Source organism: Misgurnus anguillicaudatus, chromosome 16 (genome assembly GCF_027580225.2).
Source record: "Misgurnus anguillicaudatus chromosome 16, ASM2758022v2, whole genome shotgun sequence".
Lineage (NCBI taxonomy): Eukaryota > Metazoa > Chordata > Actinopteri > Cypriniformes > Cobitidae > Misgurnus > Misgurnus anguillicaudatus.
Window position 1 is genome coordinate 5,247,021 of NC_073352.2, and position 24,966 is coordinate 5,271,986.

General features: G+C 36.4%; 1 protein-coding gene across 1 annotated transcript in view; it reads left to right on the forward strand.

Moving 5' to 3' along the window:
• The window catches only part of canx (calnexin), a 29,236-nt gene extending 4,837 nt beyond the window's left edge, over positions 1-24,399 (forward strand). Inside the window, exons 2-15 of the mRNA XM_073854045.1 lie at positions 6,200-6,394; positions 7,080-7,153; positions 7,287-7,337; positions 7,586-7,735; positions 7,947-8,028; positions 11,889-12,081; positions 12,370-12,559; positions 13,040-13,153; positions 13,664-13,820; positions 15,229-15,444; positions 20,585-20,704; positions 20,885-21,008; positions 21,211-21,284; positions 22,097-24,399. Coding sequence (XP_073710146.1) covers positions 6,203-6,394; positions 7,080-7,153; positions 7,287-7,337; positions 7,586-7,735; positions 7,947-8,028; positions 11,889-12,081; positions 12,370-12,559; positions 13,040-13,153; positions 13,664-13,820; positions 15,229-15,444; positions 20,585-20,704; positions 20,885-21,008; positions 21,211-21,284; positions 22,097-22,156 — 1,797 coding nt within the window. The 5' untranslated portion in view covers positions 6,200-6,202 and the 3' untranslated portion in view covers positions 22,157-24,399. The remainder of the gene's footprint in view (positions 1-6,199; positions 6,395-7,079; positions 7,154-7,286; positions 7,338-7,585; positions 7,736-7,946; positions 8,029-11,888; positions 12,082-12,369; positions 12,560-13,039; positions 13,154-13,663; positions 13,821-15,228; positions 15,445-20,584; positions 20,705-20,884; positions 21,009-21,210; positions 21,285-22,096) is intronic.
• The last annotated feature ends 567 nt before the right edge of the window (positions 24,400-24,966 follow it).

Below are 24,966 nucleotides of genomic sequence, written 5' to 3' on the forward strand. Positions count from 1 at the left end.
CCTGTTCTTGTCTTAGGACAACTTTGAATAACATTTTTGATCCATAAACGTTATTATATATGTAATGTAAGTGTATGTGTATTAGCCAAAAGCATGTTTTTAATAAAAAACACTTTTTTACTAGTGGTCGACCGATATGTGATTTTTTTTTTTTTTTTTGGCGATTTCACCAATATGAGGGTTATATTGGACACACAGGGGTATCGTCTGTGACTGTAGATTTCGCCAGCACTTGTGTATAAGCTCTGTTTATTCAGCAGGACAGATCTCTCTACAGACTGGATATAGAGCAGATCCCTGTCAGTTAGCACTGCCATATTAAAAGTTTTGTATTTTTAGGGTTTTTATGGAGTCAGTCTAGTTTGTTCACCTCGTTCTAAATCTAATGTGTTTTACACTGTAAAAAATATGCAGCATTTTTGCCAAACATTTTTCAATTTGTCCATCAAAACAACATATGACTTTTGTTAAATATAAAAGGAAAAATATAAAATTAAGATGGGATTTGCAACATAAGAGCGTACTGCTTTTCCAACGCAGATATTTCTGCCAAAGCACAGTGTGTCGCAACCTGTGAGAAACGTCCTATTCTGAAGTGTTTTATTTTTAGGACTTACTCCATTTCCATAAATAACCTTACCTTTGTGCTCCATTGATTGGCTGTATGTGTAATTAATAAATGTTTAGTTTTGCTTTTGTGTTGTATGATGAAGGGTATATAGCTCTTTTCTTACAGTTTACTGTAGATTTATTGTATACTGATGTTTATGATGGGCCGATGTGTTGCGTGTAATCACTTTACTCCTGGTGATGATCGGGGCTTTAAGAACTTGAGTACAACAGATGGGTCAGGACAAGATCTTGGGACCCCTACCCCCAAACAATACAATCCTTTCATGTCTCCCACCCCAGGCATTCTCAATTCAAGTGTGCTGCTTTTAAAGTTTGTCATCAAGTGAGGTTTTCAGCTGAATACACAGAGATTAAACACCACAATGTTGTATTTTCTTCCCTTAATGTAATGTTCATCTTAAAAGGTTGATTATCGAATCTTAACCATAGTAAAAAATAAAAAGTGGTCGATGTTGAATTGCAACAGATGCACATTTTTTAAAAGAATAAAAATAGTCCATCATTTACTCACCTTAATACCATCTTAGGTGTATATGACTTCCTTTTGTTTAGCAAAACACATTTAGAGCTATTCAATACTGTTTGATTTATATAGCGCTTTTCATAATTGTTTAATTGTTGTTCCAAAGCAGCTTTACATTAATAAGAGCAGGAGAAAACACAGAAAAATCTAAGAAAAGCAAAAGTAGCAAAGTACAGTGGCTAAGATTAAAGCGTGCTAGTGAGCATTGTAATTGTGTAACTTATAGAAGAAAGTACTTAGTTAAGCTAATATCAGCTGTCTCCCTAGGGGTTGAAAAAACTCCTAGGAGAAAAACCCTGTGGGGGGAAAAAGTCTCTGGTAGAAAAAACCCTCAAGAAAGAGCCAGAGAGAGCTGATCCTATGCAAGATATACTATATTAAATACTATATTATAAAAAATGTTATGGGAATTGCTTTTTTCAACTTAAATGAAGTGGTTGGTTACCTCTGGGCAAACTTGGGCGATCCAGCAGCAAAAAATACTACATATTAAAAAATATATACAATTTTATTAGGGCTGCTCGATTATGGGAAAAATCATAATCCCGATTGTTTTGATAAAAATCTTAATCTCGATTATTTAACACGATTACTTAAATGACTGTAAAAACATGCATTTATACATGGGCTTGACATTAACTTTTTTGCTCACCAGCCAAAGTGGCTAGTTGTTTTCCAAAGTTACTAGCCACTCAGCATTTACACAGGCCACAATTTTGTTGCTGGTAAAATAAATTTTATATGATTAAACTTGACTTTGGCATCCTAAAATGACTTTAATTTGAGCAAATTTACTTGGTTTAGCTAAATTAGATGCAGATTGAATTTCAAATGCAGTCTGACCACCCAAATTAGGACAACATTAGCTGGTATATACCAGGTATATCAGTATAGATCATATCATATATTTAGGTACATAAAAACAGTCTAGTAAGGCATAAATAGATTTACATTGAATGAATATATTAAAAGTGGAGCAGGGGTGTAGAAGATTAACTGAAAAGATATACACAAAACCCCTCGACAACCACTTTAAATATTTATTAACAACAGCAGTCAAGAAATGTACATGAATTTTACTTTCAACTTGTTTATGCAGATTGTATTTTATATGCTTGATCATGTTTTCTGTTAAAAGTGATTTAAGACTTTTAATGACAACTGTTGAGAGGGCATTATTGTTGCCCAAAGTAGCTTACATTAAAATGATGCGTGAACCTCTTAGCTGGCGGGTTTCCTTTTATTTCGTGTGCATTCAGGAATGCGCTGAATTTCTCGCCGCTCTTGCCCTGAGAATGTGCACGCAATATATATCTCTCCAATCACTTCCATGCAATTGTTGTATCTTTCCCGAAGTGTGTATGCGCTCAGACTGCGTCCTCTTGTGCATTCGCAAATCCATCACCTCTCGCGCGCTCTCTGGGAGGTGGCGCTTTGGTCCGCAACGCTCCGCTGAACACGCGCGCGTCCCCACAAACGGTCGCAGCCGAAATATACCCGGCCCCGCATACATTCAATGCATTGTTTAGTGTTGCTGCAGAAGGCTACACGTGTCAAAGCAGTAGTGTTTAAGTGCCAGCAGAATGCGATTCACATTTTAAACACGATCGCTTGAAATGCATATAACTTTACAAACATAAACAGGATTATTACCTAGTGACCTGACTTTAAACAGATGACTGAGCGCGCAGCTCTCTGCACGGAGAGCGGCGCCACGATCCAGCTGATATTTTAAACGTGAGGGATAGTTTGCCTCCGCTCGCTTGAAAAGCATAAAACTGAACAAATACATGAGGATTTCTACTTTGTGTGCGAGGCGCAGCTGCTTATGACGCGTCGGATTAATGACTCAAAACGAAATAACAGAAATGCTGCACACTAATCGATCTCCCTCGATTATCTTGTTTTTGCAATCGAAATGTGCAAAAATCGAAATTGAAATCGAAAAACAATTAATTGCACAGCCCTAAATTTTATAGCATAGTATTACAAGAATTAAAAAATGTAGGAATTAAAGGGTAGCGGTCAGTGGCTGCACGCATATAATGCAAGTGTCATACGTATGTGTGCTCTACTCCGTACAAACTATTGCGGCATAAGTATATTTATTAGACAAATTATATGAATGCTTTTTTAATATGACTTTCATGTTAGACTTAAATTGATTGATTGACTGATTATCAAACATTGTTGGGCAAATCATTCCAGAGCTTGGGGGATAAGTAGGCAAAGTTAGAATAATCAATAGTAACGAGTTCTCAAATGTTGAAGGCATAAAAGCGTTGTTAAGCTTCTCTGCATCTGATGCAGAAGATGGAAGAATGCTGTGCGGCAGACGTTTGAGAGATGACTATCGAAAGATTTCTGACTGTGGAAGATGGCACAACAGTGCAATCGTCTATGGAAAAATTGTAATCTGATATATTTTGCTCGGAGCTATTCGGTCTTATTTGAGTTTAGCATAAGGAAATTATTTGCTATCCAGTTACTGATATCACTAATACAGTCTGCTAGCTTAAAAAAACTGGTGGGTTTTGCTTGGATACGAGGAGATGTAAAGCTGGGTATCATTTGCATAGCAATGAAAACTGATGTGTGTTTTCTGATTTTGTCTCCTAGAGGTAACTTGTATAACGAGAACAGGATAGGGCCTAATACTGATCCCTGTGGTACGCCATATTTAACCTGAGAGTAACTTGAGTTTTCTTTATTTATGTAAACACAGTGATAGCAGTCGTTTAAATACAGTCTAAACCAGGCTAATGCTCTATTGAGTAAGATTGTGTGATATGTTGTGCACTAACATCTAGTAATTTAACAACTGAGATTTCCCCACGATCGGATGTTAAAAGGTTGTGATTTGTAACCCTAAACAGTGTTTGTCTCTGTGCTATGGCGGGGCCTGAATCCTGATTGGAATTTTCATAAATAATATTATTTATTAAGAATGTGCATAGTTGACTTGCACCTACTTTTTGTAATGTTTTGGAAAGATAAGGAAGATTTGAGATTGGTCTATAGTTATTAAGCTCTCCCTTGTCGAGGTGCTGCAGAGGTCTAATAAAGGCCAGTTTGAAAGCTGAATTGAAATGTATCCTAGTTCTAGCGATGAATTGTTGATATTTAGTACCTGCTCTGGCACTACATGGAATACCACCTTTTAGAAATTTTGTGGGAACAGGATCTATACAAGATGATGATTTGGATGATTTTATTAAATTTGAGAGCTCCTTTAGTAGCTTTAAATGTTTTTATGTTTTAATCTAGTTAGTATAATGGTGGCTGCCTGCATAGCTTCGATATTTTCCCTAATAAGCACAATTTTGTTAGTGAAAAAGTCTACAGAGTCGATACTACTGTGTTGGAGTTTATTAACTGTTTATGCATATCTAGTCAGTTTCGCAATTGTATTAAAGAGTAATCGAGGGTTATTATGATTTTCTTCAGTGAGCTTTGGTAGATCTGGTGTTGAACACTCTCTCTCCATGCAGAGTTATATTAATTTCTTGGCTCTTTCTAACCTTGTAATAGAACTAAATAATAACCATGTGTTTGAAACCAATCCATCGGCAATCCATCATCAGAAAAAATGAATCCAAATGACTCTGGTGTGATAATATGTCTTTTAGCAAAACAATATGTTTGTAAGTGAAATCAATTTGTATTTTGAGCGTATTTCCATGCGTTATTCTCACTGGTAAACGCATCTAGATTTGACTATAAATTTTTGTGAGAACTAACAATTGTCTTTCGTATTGCCGTGTAACTGGCGTGTTGCCATTTTAAATCTAGATGTATTTACGATCAAACGCAACGTATGGACCGTTAAAAATACAAATCAGAAAGTCTTTTACACCTAGGATGGCACTTTGTTAAATTATGGGATAATCTTCGTGAACTATTCCTTCAGTCTGTTGCTGTTTTACTTTCAAAATGGTGAGCAAGTATTGGCCAGAAGTGAGCAGTCTAGTTAGTGTATTCAGATGGTTCACAGTGAAGGACGACGAGCGTGTGTTTATTTTTGTCTGTTGTTTGCGTAGCGCTCGGTCCTTTGTCTGGCATCAATGTTTGGTTTTGGCTGTGTGTCATAGCAATGGGTTGCTATCAGATGCCGTTGGCACCGCTGGTTCAATCCTGAGTGTGTTGAGCCTATAGGGGGTTTTGTGTGTTTGTGTTCATAGACAGGTGTGTTGACTCTTAAAGCTTTTTCTTTGGGGACTCCTCTGGTTTTATCTCACAGTGCTGTAATGCTCAGCTTTTAAAGTAAATGTGAGTAATTGTACACTCACACCAAAACGAGAAAGCAAGGGATTGTGGGACTTAAGATTGAATGGAGGTAATATTGCTCATTGCTTGAATTGATCTCAGCTTCTGTCCCCAGACACCAATTAATACACAAAAGTAAAGTGGTGCTAAAACACTTTTTGTTTAAAGAGGGGAGGTGTGTGTTTGCGCAAGTTAATATGTGTGGATGAGCTGTGTGTTTGTAATCTCATTGGGGTAAATCTTATTAAAGAAAGGGGCTGATGCTCCGCCTCTTTCATTGCCTTGGTGAGTCCCTGAGATGGCAACATGTCTAGTCTGTACATCACAGCCAAGCTACTACACAACATTATTTACACCAGACACTTAAAGAAGTCCTATGATGCAATTTCATTTTCCTTTGTCTTTGGAGTGTTAAAAGCTGTCCGTGCATATAGAAGATCCATAAAGTCGCAAAGATTAAAGTCGCTTCTTCATTATCATAAAATACCTGAAAAGGTTTGCTTATTATAGGCATTTCCTGTAGCAAGGGGCATGTGTAAATTTTAGTTCTTCAGCAGCGTATATTAAGTTTATGTACAAGATCACCATCTTGCTTTCGGATGTTGCGGCATTTTACCATAATTTATTGAGAAGTATAGCAAGCAAAATCGCACGTTTAATCCTCTCAGCCCTATTATTTCAACTGTGTGTTTTCATGTTGCAAATAACTTTTTTCTCAAACGATCAAGTCTTTTTTTTAAATTCATCCAATTCTTTCATTTTTTCTTGTCCCTGTAGACAATGGAGCTGAAGATTCGGTTATGCGTGGCGCTGCTCTCTTTGGGTCTGTGTCTGGCCCTCGTGAGTCAGGTGAGGGCGCAGGAGGACCCTGATGACTTGGAAATGGATGTGGACGATGCTGTAGATGACATGCAAGAAGATGATATTGATGAAGAGGAACAGAAGCCCCCCGCATCCCCACCAGCACCCACTGTAAGACTATTAACCAGACTCCAGGAACTTGAGATTATGAATTTCCTACTAGCTTCTTACCAGCAGTCCATGACTAACCTGATTAGTTAAATCTCTCACTTTGACTTGGCAAAGCATCCTTCATGTATAGCTTTGTGCGAGAAACATAGAAATAAGCGGTGTTGGTGAAAGTTACTTTTAAAAGTAATGCATTACAATATAAAGTTACTCCCAAAAAAAGTAACTAATTGCAATACTTAGTTACTTTTCATGGAAAGTAATGCTTGCGTTACTTTTTAGTTATTTTTACGTTACTTTTATTGGCTGAGGCTTGATCTCTTTCAGGTCTTGCAGGTGTTTTTATGACTAAAAAGTTCTGCATTCAGAAATTGCATATTTCATCACAAAAATGTCGAGCTCTCGCCTGCAAATCTCAGTTTTTGACTCAAACTGTTCCCACACAGGCGTGCACGCATAGTGCATAATGTGACTACGTTTAGTTTAATTCAGTACATGAATTACAGTACATTCAGTAAACTAAAAAGTAACTTGTATATTGTGTACATTTAAAAAGTAATGCGTTACTTTACTCGTTACTTCAGAAAAGTAATATTATTACGTAATGCACGTTACTTGTAATGCGTTACACCCAACACTGGAAATAAGTACATGTGATTTAACCCGCACATTATTGTTTTTATTGAAGGTGACGTATAAAGCTCCAGAACCGATGGGCGAACATTATTTTGCTGAGTCTTTTGATAAAGGAACACTTCAAGGGTAAGATCTACCAGACACGCACCATCTATATTCATGAAGGCTTTTTAAAACGAGCCTTTAACATTTACCATGAATTTGAGGGTTGATGTGTATGTTTTTAAATGAATTGTTAAAGTTGCTTTTTATTTTCCAGTTGGGTTTTATCCCAGGCCAAGAAGGAAGATATTGATGAGGACATTGCAAAGTATGATGGTAGGTTCTTCTGTTATCTAAATTAAACATCTATGCTTTCTATTTACAGCATTCATGTGCTATACTGTGATCATTGCCTTAAATTAAATTATTATTACTGTATATTATTATTATAAGTGACATGCTTTATATAACTTACACACTTTTGGTGATATAAAATTGGATACAGCTTAAGCCCTCCCTGAATACTTCAGAAGCAGTTTTATCAAACATTTAATTGAAGTGATGTGGGGTTGTGTTGTATGATGGTAAATGGGAAGTTGAAGAGATGCAGGACACCAAACTGCCAGGTGATAAAGGTCTGGTGTTGAAGTCCAGAGCCAAACATCACGCAATTTCCTCTCTTCTGCTGAGACCCTTCGTCTTTGACACCAAACCTCTCATAGTCCAGTAAGTTTTCCTGCATGTTCTTTCATTTTTTATATTATATGGATATTTGGTTTTAAAACGCTGTGAAATATATGTGGGAAATTTAAAGGGATTTATTAATGTAAATGTAATTAAATGATTTGTTGTGACATGTATTGCAGTACATTGTATTTTAACAGTATATCTGCTTTGAGCTTTGAAATGATAGTAATAAACTGTCATGTTTCTCTAGGTACGAGGTCAACTTTCAGACCGGTATTGACTGTGGTGGTGCTTATGTTAAACTGCTGTCCCAAACCAATGATCTTGACTTGGTAAGATATATATTTAGTGCACTGGCTTTATTGGTACACATCAATGTGGGTGATATTAATATTTCTCGTACCTACCATAAAAGTCCTGAGCTTATAAAGCAATCTTATGGAGCTAATGTTGTCATCTTAAAAAAACACAGTAAGGTTCACTGCTTAAATGTTAACTATTTCCACGCCAGCATTTAAAAAAAGTTTTTATGCATTTTTATAATTAAATTTTTACACAAGTTTAATGCTTTTCAGAATATGTTCTTCTTTAAAAAATATAAAAAAACAATATATCACACAAAAGAACAGACCCTCTGTTTTTAATACAAAAACATCCTATCTTTATTTTTTCTATTTTATCACCTCTCAAATATGGGTAGGTTTCCTTAAAAAAGAAAAAAATGAACAAAAAGCTGAGATCAGATTCAGGACGCGATTAAAACATGCAAAGTTTTTACTGTTGTTGGATCAGTGAATTTATTTAGTGTTTTATAAGTTAGGTTAGAGCACCACTTAGTGGATGATAGCATAAATATGGTTTGCCATAAAAACTCGTCACTGGCAGGGAAACGTTTTCTCTTAATTGATGATATTCTTGTTAGAGTTAATAGGATAGTTCCCCCAAAAATGAAAATTCTGTTATCATTTATTTTGTTACAAACCTGTATAAATGTCTTTGTTCTGATCAACACGAAGAAAGATATTTTTAGCCATGTTTGTAACCAAACGGATCTGGGGCACCTTTGACTTCAATAGTAGGAAAAAAGAAAATGCAAGTGAATGGGACTCACGAACGGTTTGGTTACAAACATTCCTTAAAATATCTTCCTTTGTGTTCATCAGAAAAAAGACATTTATACAGGTTTAAAACAACATGAGAGCTAGTAAATGATGACAAAATGTTAATTTTTTGGGTGAACTGTCTATTAAGAAAAAATTGTCGCCATTTACTCACCCACAATTTGTTTCAGGTTTGTATACATTTTTTTGTTCTGCTGAACACAAATAAACATAACGTAATTCCTTAAATCAAAGCCGTTGTTCAAATAAACGCCGGGCCTCTGATAGTGGCCGGGGACATGGTCATCGCGGACAAATTAAGGCTGGGGAAAATGAGTGAGGGCTTAGCGCGTCAACTATAAACGCCTCGTCCGGAGCAGGGCTACGGTGCACACGCAACAGATCAACTAAGCAATATCATAAGCATGTGAGAGGGCTTCATACAACTAAATAAAAAACACAAACTTAAAGGAATAGTCTACTCATTTTCAATATTAAAATATGTTATTACCTTAACTAAGAATTGTTGATACATCCCTCTATCATCTGTGTGCGTGCACGTAAGCGCTGGAGTGCGCTGCGACGCTTCGATAGCATTTAGCTTAGCCCCATTCATTCAATGGTACCATTTAGAGATAAAGTTAGAAGTGACCAAACACATCAATGTTTTTCCTATTTAAGACGAGTAGTTATACGAGCAAGTTTGGTGGTACAAAATAAAACGTAGCGCTTTTCTAAGCGGATTTAAAAGAGGTACTATATTTTATGGCGTAATAGCACTTTTGGGAGTACTTCGACTCGGCGCAGTAACACCCTCCCTATCCCATTATGAGAGTGAGAAGGGGAGCGGACTTTTTAGGCGAGTCGAAGTACTCCCAAAAGTGCTATTACGCCATAAAATATAGTTCCTCTTTTAAATCCGCTTAGAAAAGCGCTACGTTTTATTTTGTACCACCAAACTTGCCCGCACAACCACTCGTCCCAAACAGGAAAAACGCCGATGTGTTTGGTCACTTCTAACTTTATCTCTAAATGGTAGCATTGAATGAATGGGGCTAAGCTAAATGCTATCGAAGCGTCGCAGCGCGCTCCAGAGATTACGTGCACACACACAGATGATAGAGGTATGATTCAACAGTTCTTAGTTAAGGTAATAACATATTTTAATATTGAAAATGAGTAGACTATTCCTTTAACATTACGATGGGTTCCAGTAAGAGAGTGCTTTATCTCCTGCTTTGCTCAAAACAAATGCATTCTAATGATGAAAGTGCGCCCGGGCTCAGACTGATAAAGTGTGAGTGTGTGCATGGAGTAGGGAGGGGAGACGACCTTGAAAAAATATACTGTTAAGAAATGAATGATCTCTATCCACTAGAAAGCTATCGCTTTTAATTTAAAGGCTAATTTAAAACAATTATTTATCAAACAGATGGAATTTGAAATAAAGGCCTGTCTCTAATAAAAGCCTCCTTCAAATAAAAGCCTGTTACCTTCGGCAGTTTAGGTAAATAAAGGCCCCGGTCTTTATTTGAGGAATTACAGTATTCTGAAAAATGTAACCAAGCAAATTTGGGGCACCATTGACTTCCCTAGTATTTTTTTTCTACTATAGAAGTCAATGGTGCCCCAGATCTGTTTGTTTACAAACATTTTTCAGAATATCTTCATTTGTGTATACAGGTTTGTAGTGAATGATGAATTGTAATTTTTTGGGTGAACTATCAGAGTAAAACGGATAATGTAGAGAGAAAGTTGACATTATACTTTGCAGCTACTTTAATACCACAGCAAATATAAAGTAAGGCATTCAGTGAATATCATTATGTTTACACAGTGTTGTTTAAGCACTGGGGTTAATCAATAATATGCAAATCAAAGCAATGTTGCAAATTCACCCCAAACTCTTTTTTTTTAAAGGTTTGCTTAACTTCCCTGCTGATCTAGATGTATTCCTGAATTAATAAGAAAATATATTTTGTGGTTAGTTTGTTGTCAGTTTATCTAGACACAGATGAGTTCTGTCATTGCAGATCAATTTACAATCAGTTAATAAGTCGTAGTGGTTTAGTCAGTTGAGTCGTCATTAACCGGAATTAGTAACATCATAATAATCCATTTACTTGTTACTTTTACCTTAGATTAAGGGCGTTTTCACATTAGCACTTTTGGTGCGCACCCAGGTTCGATTGACATCAGAGTTCGGTACATTTGGATGATGTGAACGCTGTCTTCCGAACTCGGGTGCGCACCCACGAAACGTACTCGAGTCCGCTTAAAAAGGGTGGTCTGGGGTCCGTTTCATGTGAACTCCAGATCGGTTCGCTGATAATGTGAGCGCAATCGTACCAAATTGCGGAAGTGAACCGCTGTTAATTATGTATTATATGGAATGTCCCACCAAAACAGACGTCTGTGTTTGTGTGCCTGCACTAACCTTGACAACAAAATGCATAGATTGCTTGCTTGACTTTTGTACTTAATTTTTTTAAACCTTTGGTTTTGTTTTCAAAGAAATAATACAGAAACGCACTTTCGTCTGTCTGCCTAAACATACAAAAGTCGTTTCGATGACAACGGTCTGTCCGCCGACGTCAATTTTTGCGGAGGCATTCAGAAATCATCTCTCTGCTTGCAGTTCGTCAATCCGTCTCCGTCAATCACGCTTGTCGTCTCCTCGTTTACAGCGGTTGCCAAGCAACATGAGAGCGCGCCGGCTGCAGCTTGATGATGCAAGCGTACCGCGGTTCGGATGCAAAAATAATATGTGAACACAGTCCATGGGGGGCATGGGAAGGGGGGAGCAATCGAACTCGGGTTCGGACCAGGCAATCGCACCAAATGTGAATCCGCCCTAAATCTACCTCTCTGAAAATTCATCCAAATCTGAAATGTTCCTATCATTTACTCAACTTCATGCCATTCCAGATATACAGCCACTGAAGAAATTAAGAGACCACTTTAGGATTATTTTCAGTTTTTTAATGATTTAGTTTCAAAGTTTTCACCACCGTATTTAAATTTATATTTGACTTTTGTTTGAGTAATTTGTTTTTGAGAGTAACCCTCACTGTCTCTGTCTGTCCTCGCAGGAGCAGTTTGTGGATAAGACTCCATATACCATCATGTTTGGGCCTGATAAGTGTGGTGAGGATTACAAACTACACTTCATCTTCAGACACAAGAACCCTAAAACAGGCGAGTTTGAGGAGAAACATGCCAAGAAACCTGACGTAGACCTCCGCACGTACTACACCGACAAGAAGACTCACCTCTACACACTGGGTAACTACACACGTGATGAAAACTATAATACAAGACTTGTTTTACATGTTTTTAAGTGAGATTGTTTTGTTTGGGGAAGGATTGAGAGATGAACAGGAGTTGGACGTTAGCTAAAACATCTTGGTTTTAAAAAAAAAAAATTAAAAGCCATTTATGGGCGTGCAGGGGTGGGTATGCCCCATAACACAAAACAATTTGCCTTTCCAACGAGATATGCTTACATTATAAAGCATTGTCTAATGAATGAGAGTAAATATTTACATGCATCAAAATATTTTCACCCTACAGTGTTGAACCCTGACAACAGTTTTGAGGTTCTGATCGATCAGACGGTGGTAAACAGCGGTAACCTGTTAAATGACATGACTCCACCCGTAAACCCAGCTTCTGAGATCGAGGATCCCGATGACCACAAACCTGAAGACTGGGATGAGAGACCAAAGATCCAGGACCCTGATGCTGTTAAACCTGAGGATTGGTAAGACTAGGGCCTTTAAGGGAACATTTCACAAGACATTTTTTAAGATGTCAATACATTTTTGGTGCCCCCAGAAGAATGTATGTGAACTTTTAGATCAAAATACCTGATAGATAATTTATTATTACATGTTAAAATAGCCACTTTGTAAATGTGAGCACAAATTTGCTGTTCCTATAAAATGCAAATGAGTTGATCTCTGCACTAAATGGCAATGCTGTGGTTGGATAGTGCAGATTAAGGGACGGTATTATCCCCTTCTGACATCACAAGGGGAGCCAAATTTCAATTACTTATTTTTTCACGTGCATGCAGAGAATGGTTTATCAAAACTAAGTTACTGGGTTGATCTTTTTCACATTTTCTAGGTTGATAGAAGCACTGGGGACCCAATTATAGCATTTAAACATAAAAAAGTCTGAATTTCATGAAACTTTCCCATTTAAATTTTTATCATTTGTGTTTCTTACTCTTTCTCAGGGATGAAGACGCTCCTGCTAAGATTGCTGATGAAGACGCTGTAAAGCCCGAGGGCTGGTTGGACGATGAGCCCGAATACGTTGGTGACCCCGACGCCATCAAGCCAGAAGACTGGTAATGAAATCTACATTCTGCAAATCGCAGTGATCATATTAATGTATATATTTATGTTATATGATCTTTTGTGGTTAGTACACATTTTCCAAGTTAAACAAAAATACTACTTTAAAATGCCATTACTTTATAATACTTAGCAAAATGTACAAATTATCATTTCCAGGATAAACAAATTTAAAATATATTTGAAAATAATGTAGCTTTCTAACTAGCATATGACAAATGGATCAAATAGATTCATTATGCGGCCAAATTATGTCAAAAAGAAGCAGAAAAACGATCTTGTTTTTTATTATTTATTTAAAAAGTCTGACTTTTGCCTCACAAAAGCATTCGAGTTTGGTGACACCCCGAAATTTACCAACACATTTTTGACAGTGTTTATAAAGTCATAAATGTAGATGAGATTATCGTTGTGAGAATTTTAGTTCACCTTAATGTACAAGCACCGTTCATAGCCTAAACTCTCTCAATGTCTGCGTCTTCATTCATGGGTTTTATCGTTAGGGATGAGGATATGGATGGTGAGTGGGAGGCACCTCAGATCCCAAACCCTGCCTGTGAGGCCGCCCCTGGCTGTGGCACATGGCAGAGACCAATGATTGACAACCCCAACTACAAGGGCAAGTGGAAGTCACCGATGATTGACAACCCCAACTATCAGGTAACAACATCATATGTCCGGGAACTTTTCTTGTTGAATGCTGTGTTTGCATTTAGATTAGTAATTTACGCACAATAATAATGAGACGTTATCAAATGAGGTGGGCTTCTTTTTAGGGCTGTGTTGAAAAAATCGATTCACCGATTCTGAATTGATTTTTATGTTAATTTCTAAAGATCGATCCGTAACTCAAAGAATCGATTTAATAATTAATATCTTAAACTTGCCGCGTCATTGAATTCATGCATGCGCGCGAGGTGGAAGGACATTAAAACAACGCACACAGAGGTCAGTAATGTTAAGCAAGCGGTTGTTTTGAAAACTCTAGAAACGCTCAAAGCTGCCATCTACATGTAAAATAATCCACTTATAACAAATGAACGAGTTATTTGTGTTATTTTTATAATACGCGCCATGCAGTGAATCCACCGCGGGTCTCCAGCGAAACTCTCTCTATCTCTCCCTCTGTGCTCATTCAGCCGGTCTCCGGCAGAGGTTTCTTGAGGCGCGTGCAACGGATCGCCAAATAAAGAGTTCTTCTTACACATAATGCTAATAGTTGTAAAGGTTTCTGAACTTTAAGCAAGCTAAGACAAAACTCGAGTTTATATCAGTGACACGTCAATGCTGGAGCGATGTAGTTTGATGCCTAATTTGCTTATAGTACAAACATCTTTGATCAGAAAGACGAGAAAGAGACGCAAATGTTAATGTGCAATAGGAAGTAAAGAGCGTCAAGACCTTAAAACAGACTTCATCACATCATAGCACCCGTCATAATATAGCTCTGTCTCTCATATACATTTATCCTGTCTGTAGGTTTGTGCATAAATTTATACCTGTTCATTTTACATACTGCCTATTTTTAATGTAATGTATGCATAAATACAAAATACAATGCATACTATAGCTTCAATAGTCTATAAAATTAATAACTCAATTAAAAACAAAATTCTATCAAGACTTAATCTGTTGTTATCCTCTGGGCATTTTCACTTTAACATTATTAACTTTAAATTGTCCATATTTTAAAACTGTGGCGAGCAGTTAAAAGCTATAGTGAGTGGCAAATAACTGCACATTTTTATAATCCAAAAAACTGAAAAACATGTATACCATGAAATATACTGTTACCGTGAAATAAAATGACTCATGGAATAGATTTTTGGTCATTCTGTGCACCCCTTTCTGGCACCATTTCGAGCTTTTTTCAAAAACACTTATCTAAATCTCGAAGATCGGATCGGATCGAATCGAACAATGATAATCGATTCAAGATCTTGAGAATCGGAATCGAATCGATTCTTGAAATTTGAATCGAAACCCAGCCCTACTTCTTTTGGGCCAGTAAGCAATGCTGTGTATCATTGAATGAGATGTTATAAGCGGCATTGTTTTTTTTTCCCAGGGAGTTTGGAAACCCAGGAAGATTCCTAACCCAGATTTCTTTGAGGACCTTCATCCGTTCCGTATGACTTCCTTCAGTGCCGTGGGTCTGGAGCTCTGGTCCATGTCTTCTGATATCTTCTTTGACAACTTCTTCATCACCTCTGATCGCATTGTGGCTGATCGGTGGGCCAATGATGGTTGGGGTCTGAAGAAAGCAGCTGAGGGAGCTGCAGAGGTATGAATATTTAGTCCTTTTAGTCAATTTGTGTTTTCTTTATTTAAAATAAGTTTTAATTTGAAATTGCTTGGTCATCTAATGCATACAAAAAAAGGTTAGACCAAACCAGATGTTTTTTGGCCATTTTTCAGAGAATATGAATGATAACACACATACGTTTCTTTCACTCATGGTTAGTGTTTTACTGAAGACATTATCAATCACCTCTTTTTAAATCATAATGACAACAGAAACTACCCAAATGACCCTGATCAAAAGTTTGCATACCCTAGTTCTTAATAGCGTGCATTGCCCCCTTTAACATCAATGACAGCTTAAAGTCTTTTGTGGTAGTTGTGGATGAGGCTCTTTATCTTCTCATATAGTAAAGTTGCTGTCAATTCTTGGGCTGTCTTGCATGAACCCAGAATGGTTCAATAATTTGATGTGAAGACTGTGGGCGAGTCCCTCTTCTTTCGTTTAATCGCGAGAGGAGAGCCGCTTCAGTTGTATTAATGAAAGCCTTAAGATCGCACTAAATACTGATGGTTCACACTAGAAGTCATGTCCAATGTAAAAAATTTTGCTAGGTACATCAGATTAAGAGGCAGAGAGTAGGCGGTGTTTTGTGGCTGCTCGAACACACAAGCAATCCATTCGAATGCGTTATCGACTACCTCTGAATGTGCTCAAAAGTGGAGGAGCTTTAAAGGAATATTCCATTTTCTTAAAAGAAAAATCTAGATAGTTTACTCACCACAATGTCATCCAAAATGTTGATGTCTTTCTTTGTTCAGTCGAGAAGAAATTATGTTTTTTGAGGAAAACATTGCAGGATTTTTCTCATTTTAATAGACTTTAATAGAGTCCAACATTTAATACTTAACTTAATACTTAACAGTTTTTTTTCAACGGAGTTTCAAACGACTATAAACGATCCCAAACGAGGTATAAGGGTCTTATCTAGCGAAACGATTGTCATTTTTGACAAGAACAATAAAAAATACGCACTTTTAAACCACAACTTATCGTCTAAATCCGGTCGTGATGTGATAGCGTGACCCCACGCAATACGTCAAGAGGTCACAGAGGACGAACGCAAAACTCCACCCCAGTGTTTAAAAGTGTTGAGGAAGAGGACCGTTCCAACGTTGTTGGTTGTCGAATGATATTAATTAATGTCTTTGTGTCAGTTTATTGTTTACAATGGTCCGCAAATGTGCGTTTTATATATGTAACACGTGACCTCCCTACGTCACTACACATTTACGTTAGGTCGCGCTGGACCGGACCTAAATGAAAAGTTGTGCTTTAAAAGTGTATATTTGTTATTTTTCTTGTCAAAAATGACAATCGTTTCGCTAGATAAGACCCTTATGCCTCGTTTGGGATTGTTTATAGTCCTTTGAAACTCCGTTGAAAAAAACTGTTAAGTGTTGAGTAAGGTATTAAATGTTGGGCTCTATTAAAGTCCATTAAAATGAGAAAAATTCTGCAATGTTTTCCTCAAAAAACATAATTTCTTCTCGACTGAACAAAGAAAGACATCAACATTTTGGATGACATTGTGGTGTATAAATTATCTGGATTTTTCTTTTAAGAAAATGGAATATTCCTTTAATATCCTGTTTACACCTGTCTTTAGCGTCGTCCACTTGTGATCCGATCAACCAAAACGCATCTTAATACCAGGTATAAATGCCCCCTAAGTCACACTCGCAGGATTATTTTTTGATTTCGCTCTGTAAAATCTGTTTCCACTTACTACTGAAGCTTTCCCACATGACACAGCACAGCCAGTTCAACCATCAGCGTTCCTTTAAGGGGCGTGGGACTGCACAAAACCATGCTATCTCATTCTGCAAACCCAAAACATCATTGAACTATTCATGCACATGTGAACGCATATGACTGATGATACAGATCATTACACTGATCATTTTTGTATGATTACTACTTAAAAACAGAAATCAGCTCCTTGATGTGTGACACGCTGTGCCATAGTTTTTTCTCACAGCCAATGTCCAAACTCATCATAGACCAAACATATCATAGAAAATATCAGTAGATATCTATACTTAAGCCATTAGTGCAATGAAAAACAGAGGCAAATTCCTGGTTTCTTACTGTAATGTTACTCTATATAGAGCAGATATCTCAGTTAAACACAGGTGACAGTGAGTGTGTGACTGCATTTATTGAGTCAGAAATCTAGAGAAGATTTAATAAATTTCTTTAAATTCTTATTTTGTAATGGAATATTGTGTTTCATTATAAAAAATTATCAGCTTGGGTCATTATTTATTTAATTTTTTAAATGCATGTGCCATCATAAACTTAAATCAAAATCTGAAAATGTACACCCTCTTGTGGTGATCATTTTCTAGATCCAATCAATTCACAGTGGATAACACAAGGCACGCCCACTATTTTCCTCCATTTGTTATTTCATTTCACTCGGAAATGCGTCATGACACAGAGATCCATCATAAGTTTGGTCTGTCTTCTTGAACAAAAGATTGTTTTAGAGACATGTATTTGTTGCTATAACTTTTACCAATTTGGATCACCATAAAGCTAAAGTTACAACATTTTGGGGTTTTTTAACATGCAGATTTTTCTAAGCTTCTTCAAAACACGGAAATGTCATCATGTAGTGTGTTGTGAAGATGATAAATTCTGCCATCTTTTTGGGCCTAATCCTGGTGTCTTTGTTAAAGGTGCTTGGGTGTGGCAGCCAATCGGCAGTTAGGGTTAGGGTCACGTGTGTTTTTGGGAGGGTCCGTGAGAGCCGTGCCCTCTGGGATTAGCTGTGCGAATGCCTTCTCTCCAAAGGTGGATTCCAGGCATTCCTCACATGTTAAACTCAAGAGTCGACTCTTGTTCTGACTACAGGACCTAACAGAAGCCTGTGTGTTTGGGTTTAGGATTTGGTTGTGGTCAGTTTAATCTTCCTGACGACTTTGGTTGTAGCATTCGAAACAAGAATGTTTGCTCAGAATTGACAGCAGTTTGTAACGGTAGCCTAGTCCAATAGGTGCCACACATTAAAAGTATGTAGGGTGCTCACAAATTAATGGGAGCTTTTAATGGTCCTTTATTTATTAAAATAGTATCAAAGTGCTCAATTTGATACTTTTTTTGTCTCACATTGGTTTATATGTGTAGCATATTTGTTTTATATGTGTAGCACAATGATATTATTAGTTTATAATGTTATATAAATGTTGTCGTTCTTAATTCAGTATCGTGATATATGAAGGTAACCCAGTATTACCATCTGAAAGCATTAATGTGCCATAAATCAGTGTACAACCATAAAAAACAATTTATGAGTACAGTGAGCCACAAACTGCCCCATGTGTACTAAACAAATCTTATGAATACACTCTTTAAGTATTGTTAAAGGGCAAAACACCCAATAAAGCTATTTTGCTGCTATTATACACATTTTTCCAGGATTTAGTGTTTTCATGCAACTTTTATTATGTTTTGATTTAAAAGCAAACTATTTCCCAAAGTACCCGTTTCCTTATAATGCACCAGTGGGGAAGTAATATAACATGTAAAAATACAACACAATGTAAAATAGCATGTAACAACATAATATTACACAAAATAATATATTATTACACGTAATTATTAGTGCTGCACAATTAATCGCATAGCAATCGGGATGTCAGCCTGTGTGATTATATGATAGCAAAATTTTGCAATTATATTAAATAAATAAATGTGTGGACTTGTTAACACAAACTTTCTGATAACAGTTTGATGATTTTCCTTGCCGTTTAAAAAAAGAAAGAAAAACGAACAAAAAAGGCAGTGCACGTGTGGCATGCACGTGTGTGGCGTGCGTCGTCACTTGTGTGTGCGCCGCGCGAAAATACCAGAGCGAAGATGGATGCAGAGGAGATTGACAGTGATCTGGTAGCTAAAAAAAACTCTACGTCTGTTGTATGGGGGTATTTTGGATTTAGGATTACTGAAACTGAGCAGTTGCTACATCACGTGGCAATATGAAAACATTTCTAGTTTTACAAATACACATTTTAGCATTATCACTAAACTGTGTGTGGATTTTCCTTAAAACCCATCAAGTTGACTCATGATACCATTTATTATAATTGCAACCGCACATCGCAATATTAGCATCAATAACCGCAATGGGAAAAACTACCCAAATTGTGCAGCCCTAGTAATTATACAACGCAACGTAATATAACATGTAACAACATAATATTACACAAAGTAATATAGCACATAACTATACAACGCAACATAATATAACATGTAACAACATAATATAACGCAAAGTAAAATAATATAACACGTAACTATACAATGTGACGTAATATAACGTAAAAATATAATATAACGCAACGTATTATAACAAAACATGTAACAATACAATGCAACGTAATATAACATGTAACAACAAAATATAACGCAAAGTAGTATAATATAACACAGAACAATACAATGCAATGTAATATAACGTAAGAATATAATATAACGCAAAGTAAAATAATATAACACATAACTATACAATGTGACGTAATATAACGTAACAATATAATATAACGCAAAGTAATATAACATGTTACTATACAATGCAACGTAATATAACATGTAACAATATAATAAAACCCAAAGTAATATAATGTAACGTAAACTATACAATGCAACGTAATATAACATGTAACAATATAATATAACGCAAAGTCATATAATTTATAAGAGTGATTCAGTCATCGATGATGTAGTGCGTTCTACTCCTTTTATGGTGGAAACACAAGCCAGTACTGAGCGAGTGGCATGACTGGCCAAGTGTTTGCTCCAGGTTCACTGCCAGCCCTGGTGAAAATTGGATGATCTTGAAAATACCACTGATTTTGCCTTACAACAAAATGTATATTTTACAACCTACAATGTTCATCTGAAAACAACACAATTGTGACACAAACCCCACATAAAGCGTGTCAGTTTGGTAGGATTCATGGCCTAGTGGTTAGCTATGACACATTGAGCCGAGTCAAATCTGGGTTTTTTGGTTTACTGGTCCTGTCCTCACAATTATCTGTGAATATGGTCTCACAGAAAAAATTCATTTTGTTTAGTTGTGTGATGGTGAATTAGAGTGTTTGTGTTTTTACAGCCCGGTCTGGTGAATCAGATGATAACTGCTGCTGAAGAGAGACCTTGGCTTTGGATTGTTTATGTCCTGACCGTGGCTCTACCACTGGTGCTCATCATTGTCTTCTGCTGCACTGGAAAGGTGTGTGTGTGTGTGTGTGTGTGTGTGTGTGTGTGTGTGTGTGTGTGTGTGAGAGAGAGAGATAAAATTGTCAAATTTCCCTTTTATATTTTATTAGCATTGCATTTTAAATCAGCCATCGTGTGTGAGTCATGTAAACAAAACTAAGAATTGCTAAATAAATGTTTGTCTTTGTTACAGAAGAGTTCAGCATCCACAGCTGCTGAGTACAAGAAGACTGATGCTCCTCAGCCAGATGTGAAGGATGATGATGATGAAGAGGAGGACAAGCCTGAGGAAGAGGAGGCAAAGGATGATGAACAAGGTCTGATAAACGATCACATTTTTCTACAGTCTTCACACAGTGAATGCTTAGACTTTTCCTTTGCATAATATTCTGGAAAATGAACTTTTTTGTTGTTGTTTGAGATGTTTTCTAATTAGCCAGATGAGACGTTTTTGTCTCACTAAAATGAAATGTTTGGAGTTACTGTGAGTTAAAAGGGGTTTCTTGTTTTTGCCATCAGAAGAGAAAAAGAGTGAAGAAGATTCAGAAGATTCTGCAGAGAACGAACACACAGACAAGCAGAAATTGAATGAGGTACAGCTCATGGGATACAACCCTCAATCTTTAGGGTTAAAATGAGCGTGTTTCTGGATGTATCTAATGTATATTAATATTAAGTTTGTTCGATTTTTATGTTTTAGTATTTTAAATGCACAGCTAATATAATCCAGTCATAAAGATAATGATGTGAAAAAAGAAAAGAGCTTGACATTTTTGCGAAAGAGGTGAAACCTCAGTTAAGTAAGAAAAAGTAACACAAAAGTAACGTAAGCATTACTTTTCATGAAAAGTAACTTAGTAACCCAATTAGTTACACTTTTTTGGGGGAGTAACTTAATATTGTAATGCATTACTTTTAAAAGTAACTTTCCCCAACACTGGTCGTCTAATCTGTACTAATGATGATGTCATGCGCAAGTGTTCATTTAGTGTATATAGGCATGTTTAAGTATGACCAAAACAACAGTGGCAGGCTTCAGGATTGTTTGTGTTGGTCAAGATACAGAGTTTATTAACGCATCTCCAACAAAGTTTACAAATTGTGCCACTTTATAGTCCAGGGTCATTTTTAGTAATAAACTAGGGGTGGGCGATATGACCAAAATCTTATATCACAATAGGATTACTTTTAGCGGCAATATGTATCACAATATAGGTTTTTATCTTTTAATAAGGTTTCTGTGTCATTAAATAACACCACTGTCGTGTGTACGTGATGTAGTAAGTTTTTACTACAACGTTTTCATGTAAACGGCCTAAATGTTTACTTTATAGATTGTATTTTTGATTGTAGTCTTAAAGTGGAGCACTGCTTAATTTTTTCTATTTTATTCTCTCTTGTCTAGAAATCAGAGGACGACGTCCTTAGAAGGTCTCCCAGAAACAGAAAACCAAGAAAGGACTGATGGACTTTCTGAATCTTCTCAACCGTATCCCCTCACCCTTCTCCTCCCGTACCCAGATCCCGCTCCATCTTTCCCTGACCCTGTTCCCATGTTCCTTCCTACCCTGTTCTTCTGTTCTCCATCACTGATGTGATGACGGTCAGAGAGAAACAGTGCAGTCCACCGCACGACCAACAGAGAAATGTACACCTCCTCAAACAGACATGAGGATGTTGATGGTTACCATGGTGATGATGATAATGATTGAATAGAATAGAAACTTTCTCCATGTCTGAAAACGAAATGACAGCTTTGTTACCATTCCTAGACTGTGCATCTGACACTCGTGTAAAGATTTCATAGCCTCTCCTCGGCTGTCACACACACTTCCAGACATTGTTCCTAAACATACAACAACACTATGGCACACTAGGTTTTGTAAGGATTTCTGCTTTTTTCATCCTGTATTTTTAGGGATGAGGTTGTAGATATACATGAGAAGCCATAGAGAGTCAACTATTGTTAGAAAGATGGGGGTTTAATCGATTGATTTGATTGATGTTAATTATAAACTCAACTTTTAGGTTTTAAAGTCAAAAGATTTTCTCTTTACCATCTTCATGAGGTTTATGTTTTGTCATGGCATAGACAGGGCGAAATCTTTCTATATATACCCATCCAGACATGGTGCACATGCTCGAAGAATCCAGGGAGAATGCCAGGTAGATTTGTAGATTCTAGTGTATCGCCTTATTTGTAGGACAGAAAATTTGTTAATATTTTTCTGTGAATGTACTGTGACTTGTCTTTATTATTTTTTTTGTTTTGTTTTGCTTTTTTTGTTTTCTGTCTTTCAGATGGACTTTTTTTTTACTAATTGTGGATTACTGTAGTATTTGTTTTCTGGTCTGATGTAGAATCTAACCTGTCCAGCTCAATAACAGGAACATATTGGGACTAAAACATGGCCCATCTTCTTTTTGACAATTTTTGTGACCAGACTTGTTGATAAGGCTCAATATATTTTCATTGGTGCATGCATGTGACTGGTGAATACTTCAGTTTTTGTCCCTGTGATGTCATATCCTGTCCAAGCAATGTTTGCAGCAGTAGCAGTTTCCTGTTTATTAAACAACTTACATTGACACACTTAACATTCACGCCATGTGAAGTGGCAGTTTAAGATATATTTCCAATTCCAGTATTTCAGGGTGAATTTCACAACAACATGTCCTAGTCACATTTTATGCCAAACTAAAGAAACAAGAGATTATATTTTTTGGACCACAAAGATTATTTGCATTGTGACAGTTTTGGCTTTTGGTCTTTATTAGACTTTTTTCTTCACTGTAATTTAGTCATTTGTTTACTGTATGATTTCCTGCCATGATGTGTAAATATTTGACATGACTTTTTTTGTGTACTGATTATGAAAAATGGCTTACGACAAAAATCTAAAGGGTCCTGAAATAGACTTGATTTTATTTATGCACAATATAATTTTTTATTTCTTTTGTTTTTGGTATGAAATAAGACCTGGATGTGTATTTGATGTTGTGAGATACTCCTGATGATTCTTTGTTTTCTAGTAAGTGTCACTCAAGAAAACGACATAGAAAGCAAGGTTTTGGGTGTAAAACAAGAAAATAATTTCTTCAACTATTCCACACCGACTCTGCCCCTAAATACTTGACCCCAAAGAAATGAAAAAAAGGCACTATTAGGGGCTTACCCTTATATGAAGTTAACTAGTCTAGTTGGCTAGTTTACTTAGTTACTTGTTTCTACTCTTAAAATGGCAAACCAGCCTCTTCTGTTTCTAGTCCATCAAAGCAGTGAGGTGAAATGCCATAACGTGAGCTCTGCCCCAAGACTGATGAAGAGTTGGCACTTTCAAAGGTAACTGAGAAGAATAAACGAAACGCAACAAAAACTCAATACAGACCAATATCTGCTGCTCTGCTGTATAAATATCTATAGTCACCATTATCTTCAACCATACATGTTTATATGTACACCTGTTTTGGGCTGTTCCAGATTTTTTTTTCTATTTTTTGTTTTTCTTTTCTTTTTTTTGATAACCATTATTCTACAGATGTAGGTGATTAATAGTGTTGATGAATATAAGGATGGAAATGAATGGATTTGCTGGTGTTATTGGAGGCATTGAGATCATGAGTGAATGATGATTCTGCCGTGGAGAGGAAAGTTTCAGAATAAATCCATCATGTTACTCACAAACTAAAATAAACTGATTTAACAAACGAGATGTGTGTTTTTATTCTGGTTCTTGTGAGTGTGGCTGCATGCCATATGGCAAAAAATATATATATTTTTAAATAAAATTTTAAATATTTCAAAATATGTACTGAAATATATTTACAGAAATGTATATTTGACCCATATTTTTGTCATTTTCTTGTATATTTTAAATATATTTTAAAGTTAAATGGGTTTTAAAGGGGACATAACATGAAAATCTGACTTCTTGTTTTTCAATTAAATTTTATTTATATAGGGCTTTTCACAATTGTTAATTGTTTCAAAGCAGCTTTACATGAATAGATGTAGGGGAAAACACTAAATAATCGATAGATAATATAAGAAGTAGAATACAGCAGCTAATAAACCGTACAAGCGAGCGTAGTAATAATGTAACGTATACAGGGAAGTGCTAAGTTAAGCCAATGTTGGCCGACTCTCCCAGGGATGAAAAAACCCACTAGGAGAAAAACCCTGTGGGAAAACTCCTAGGAGGAGAAAAACTCTTGAGAGAAATTAATATATATTTATATATATAAACATGATAGGGATAGGAAACGGTAAGCGTA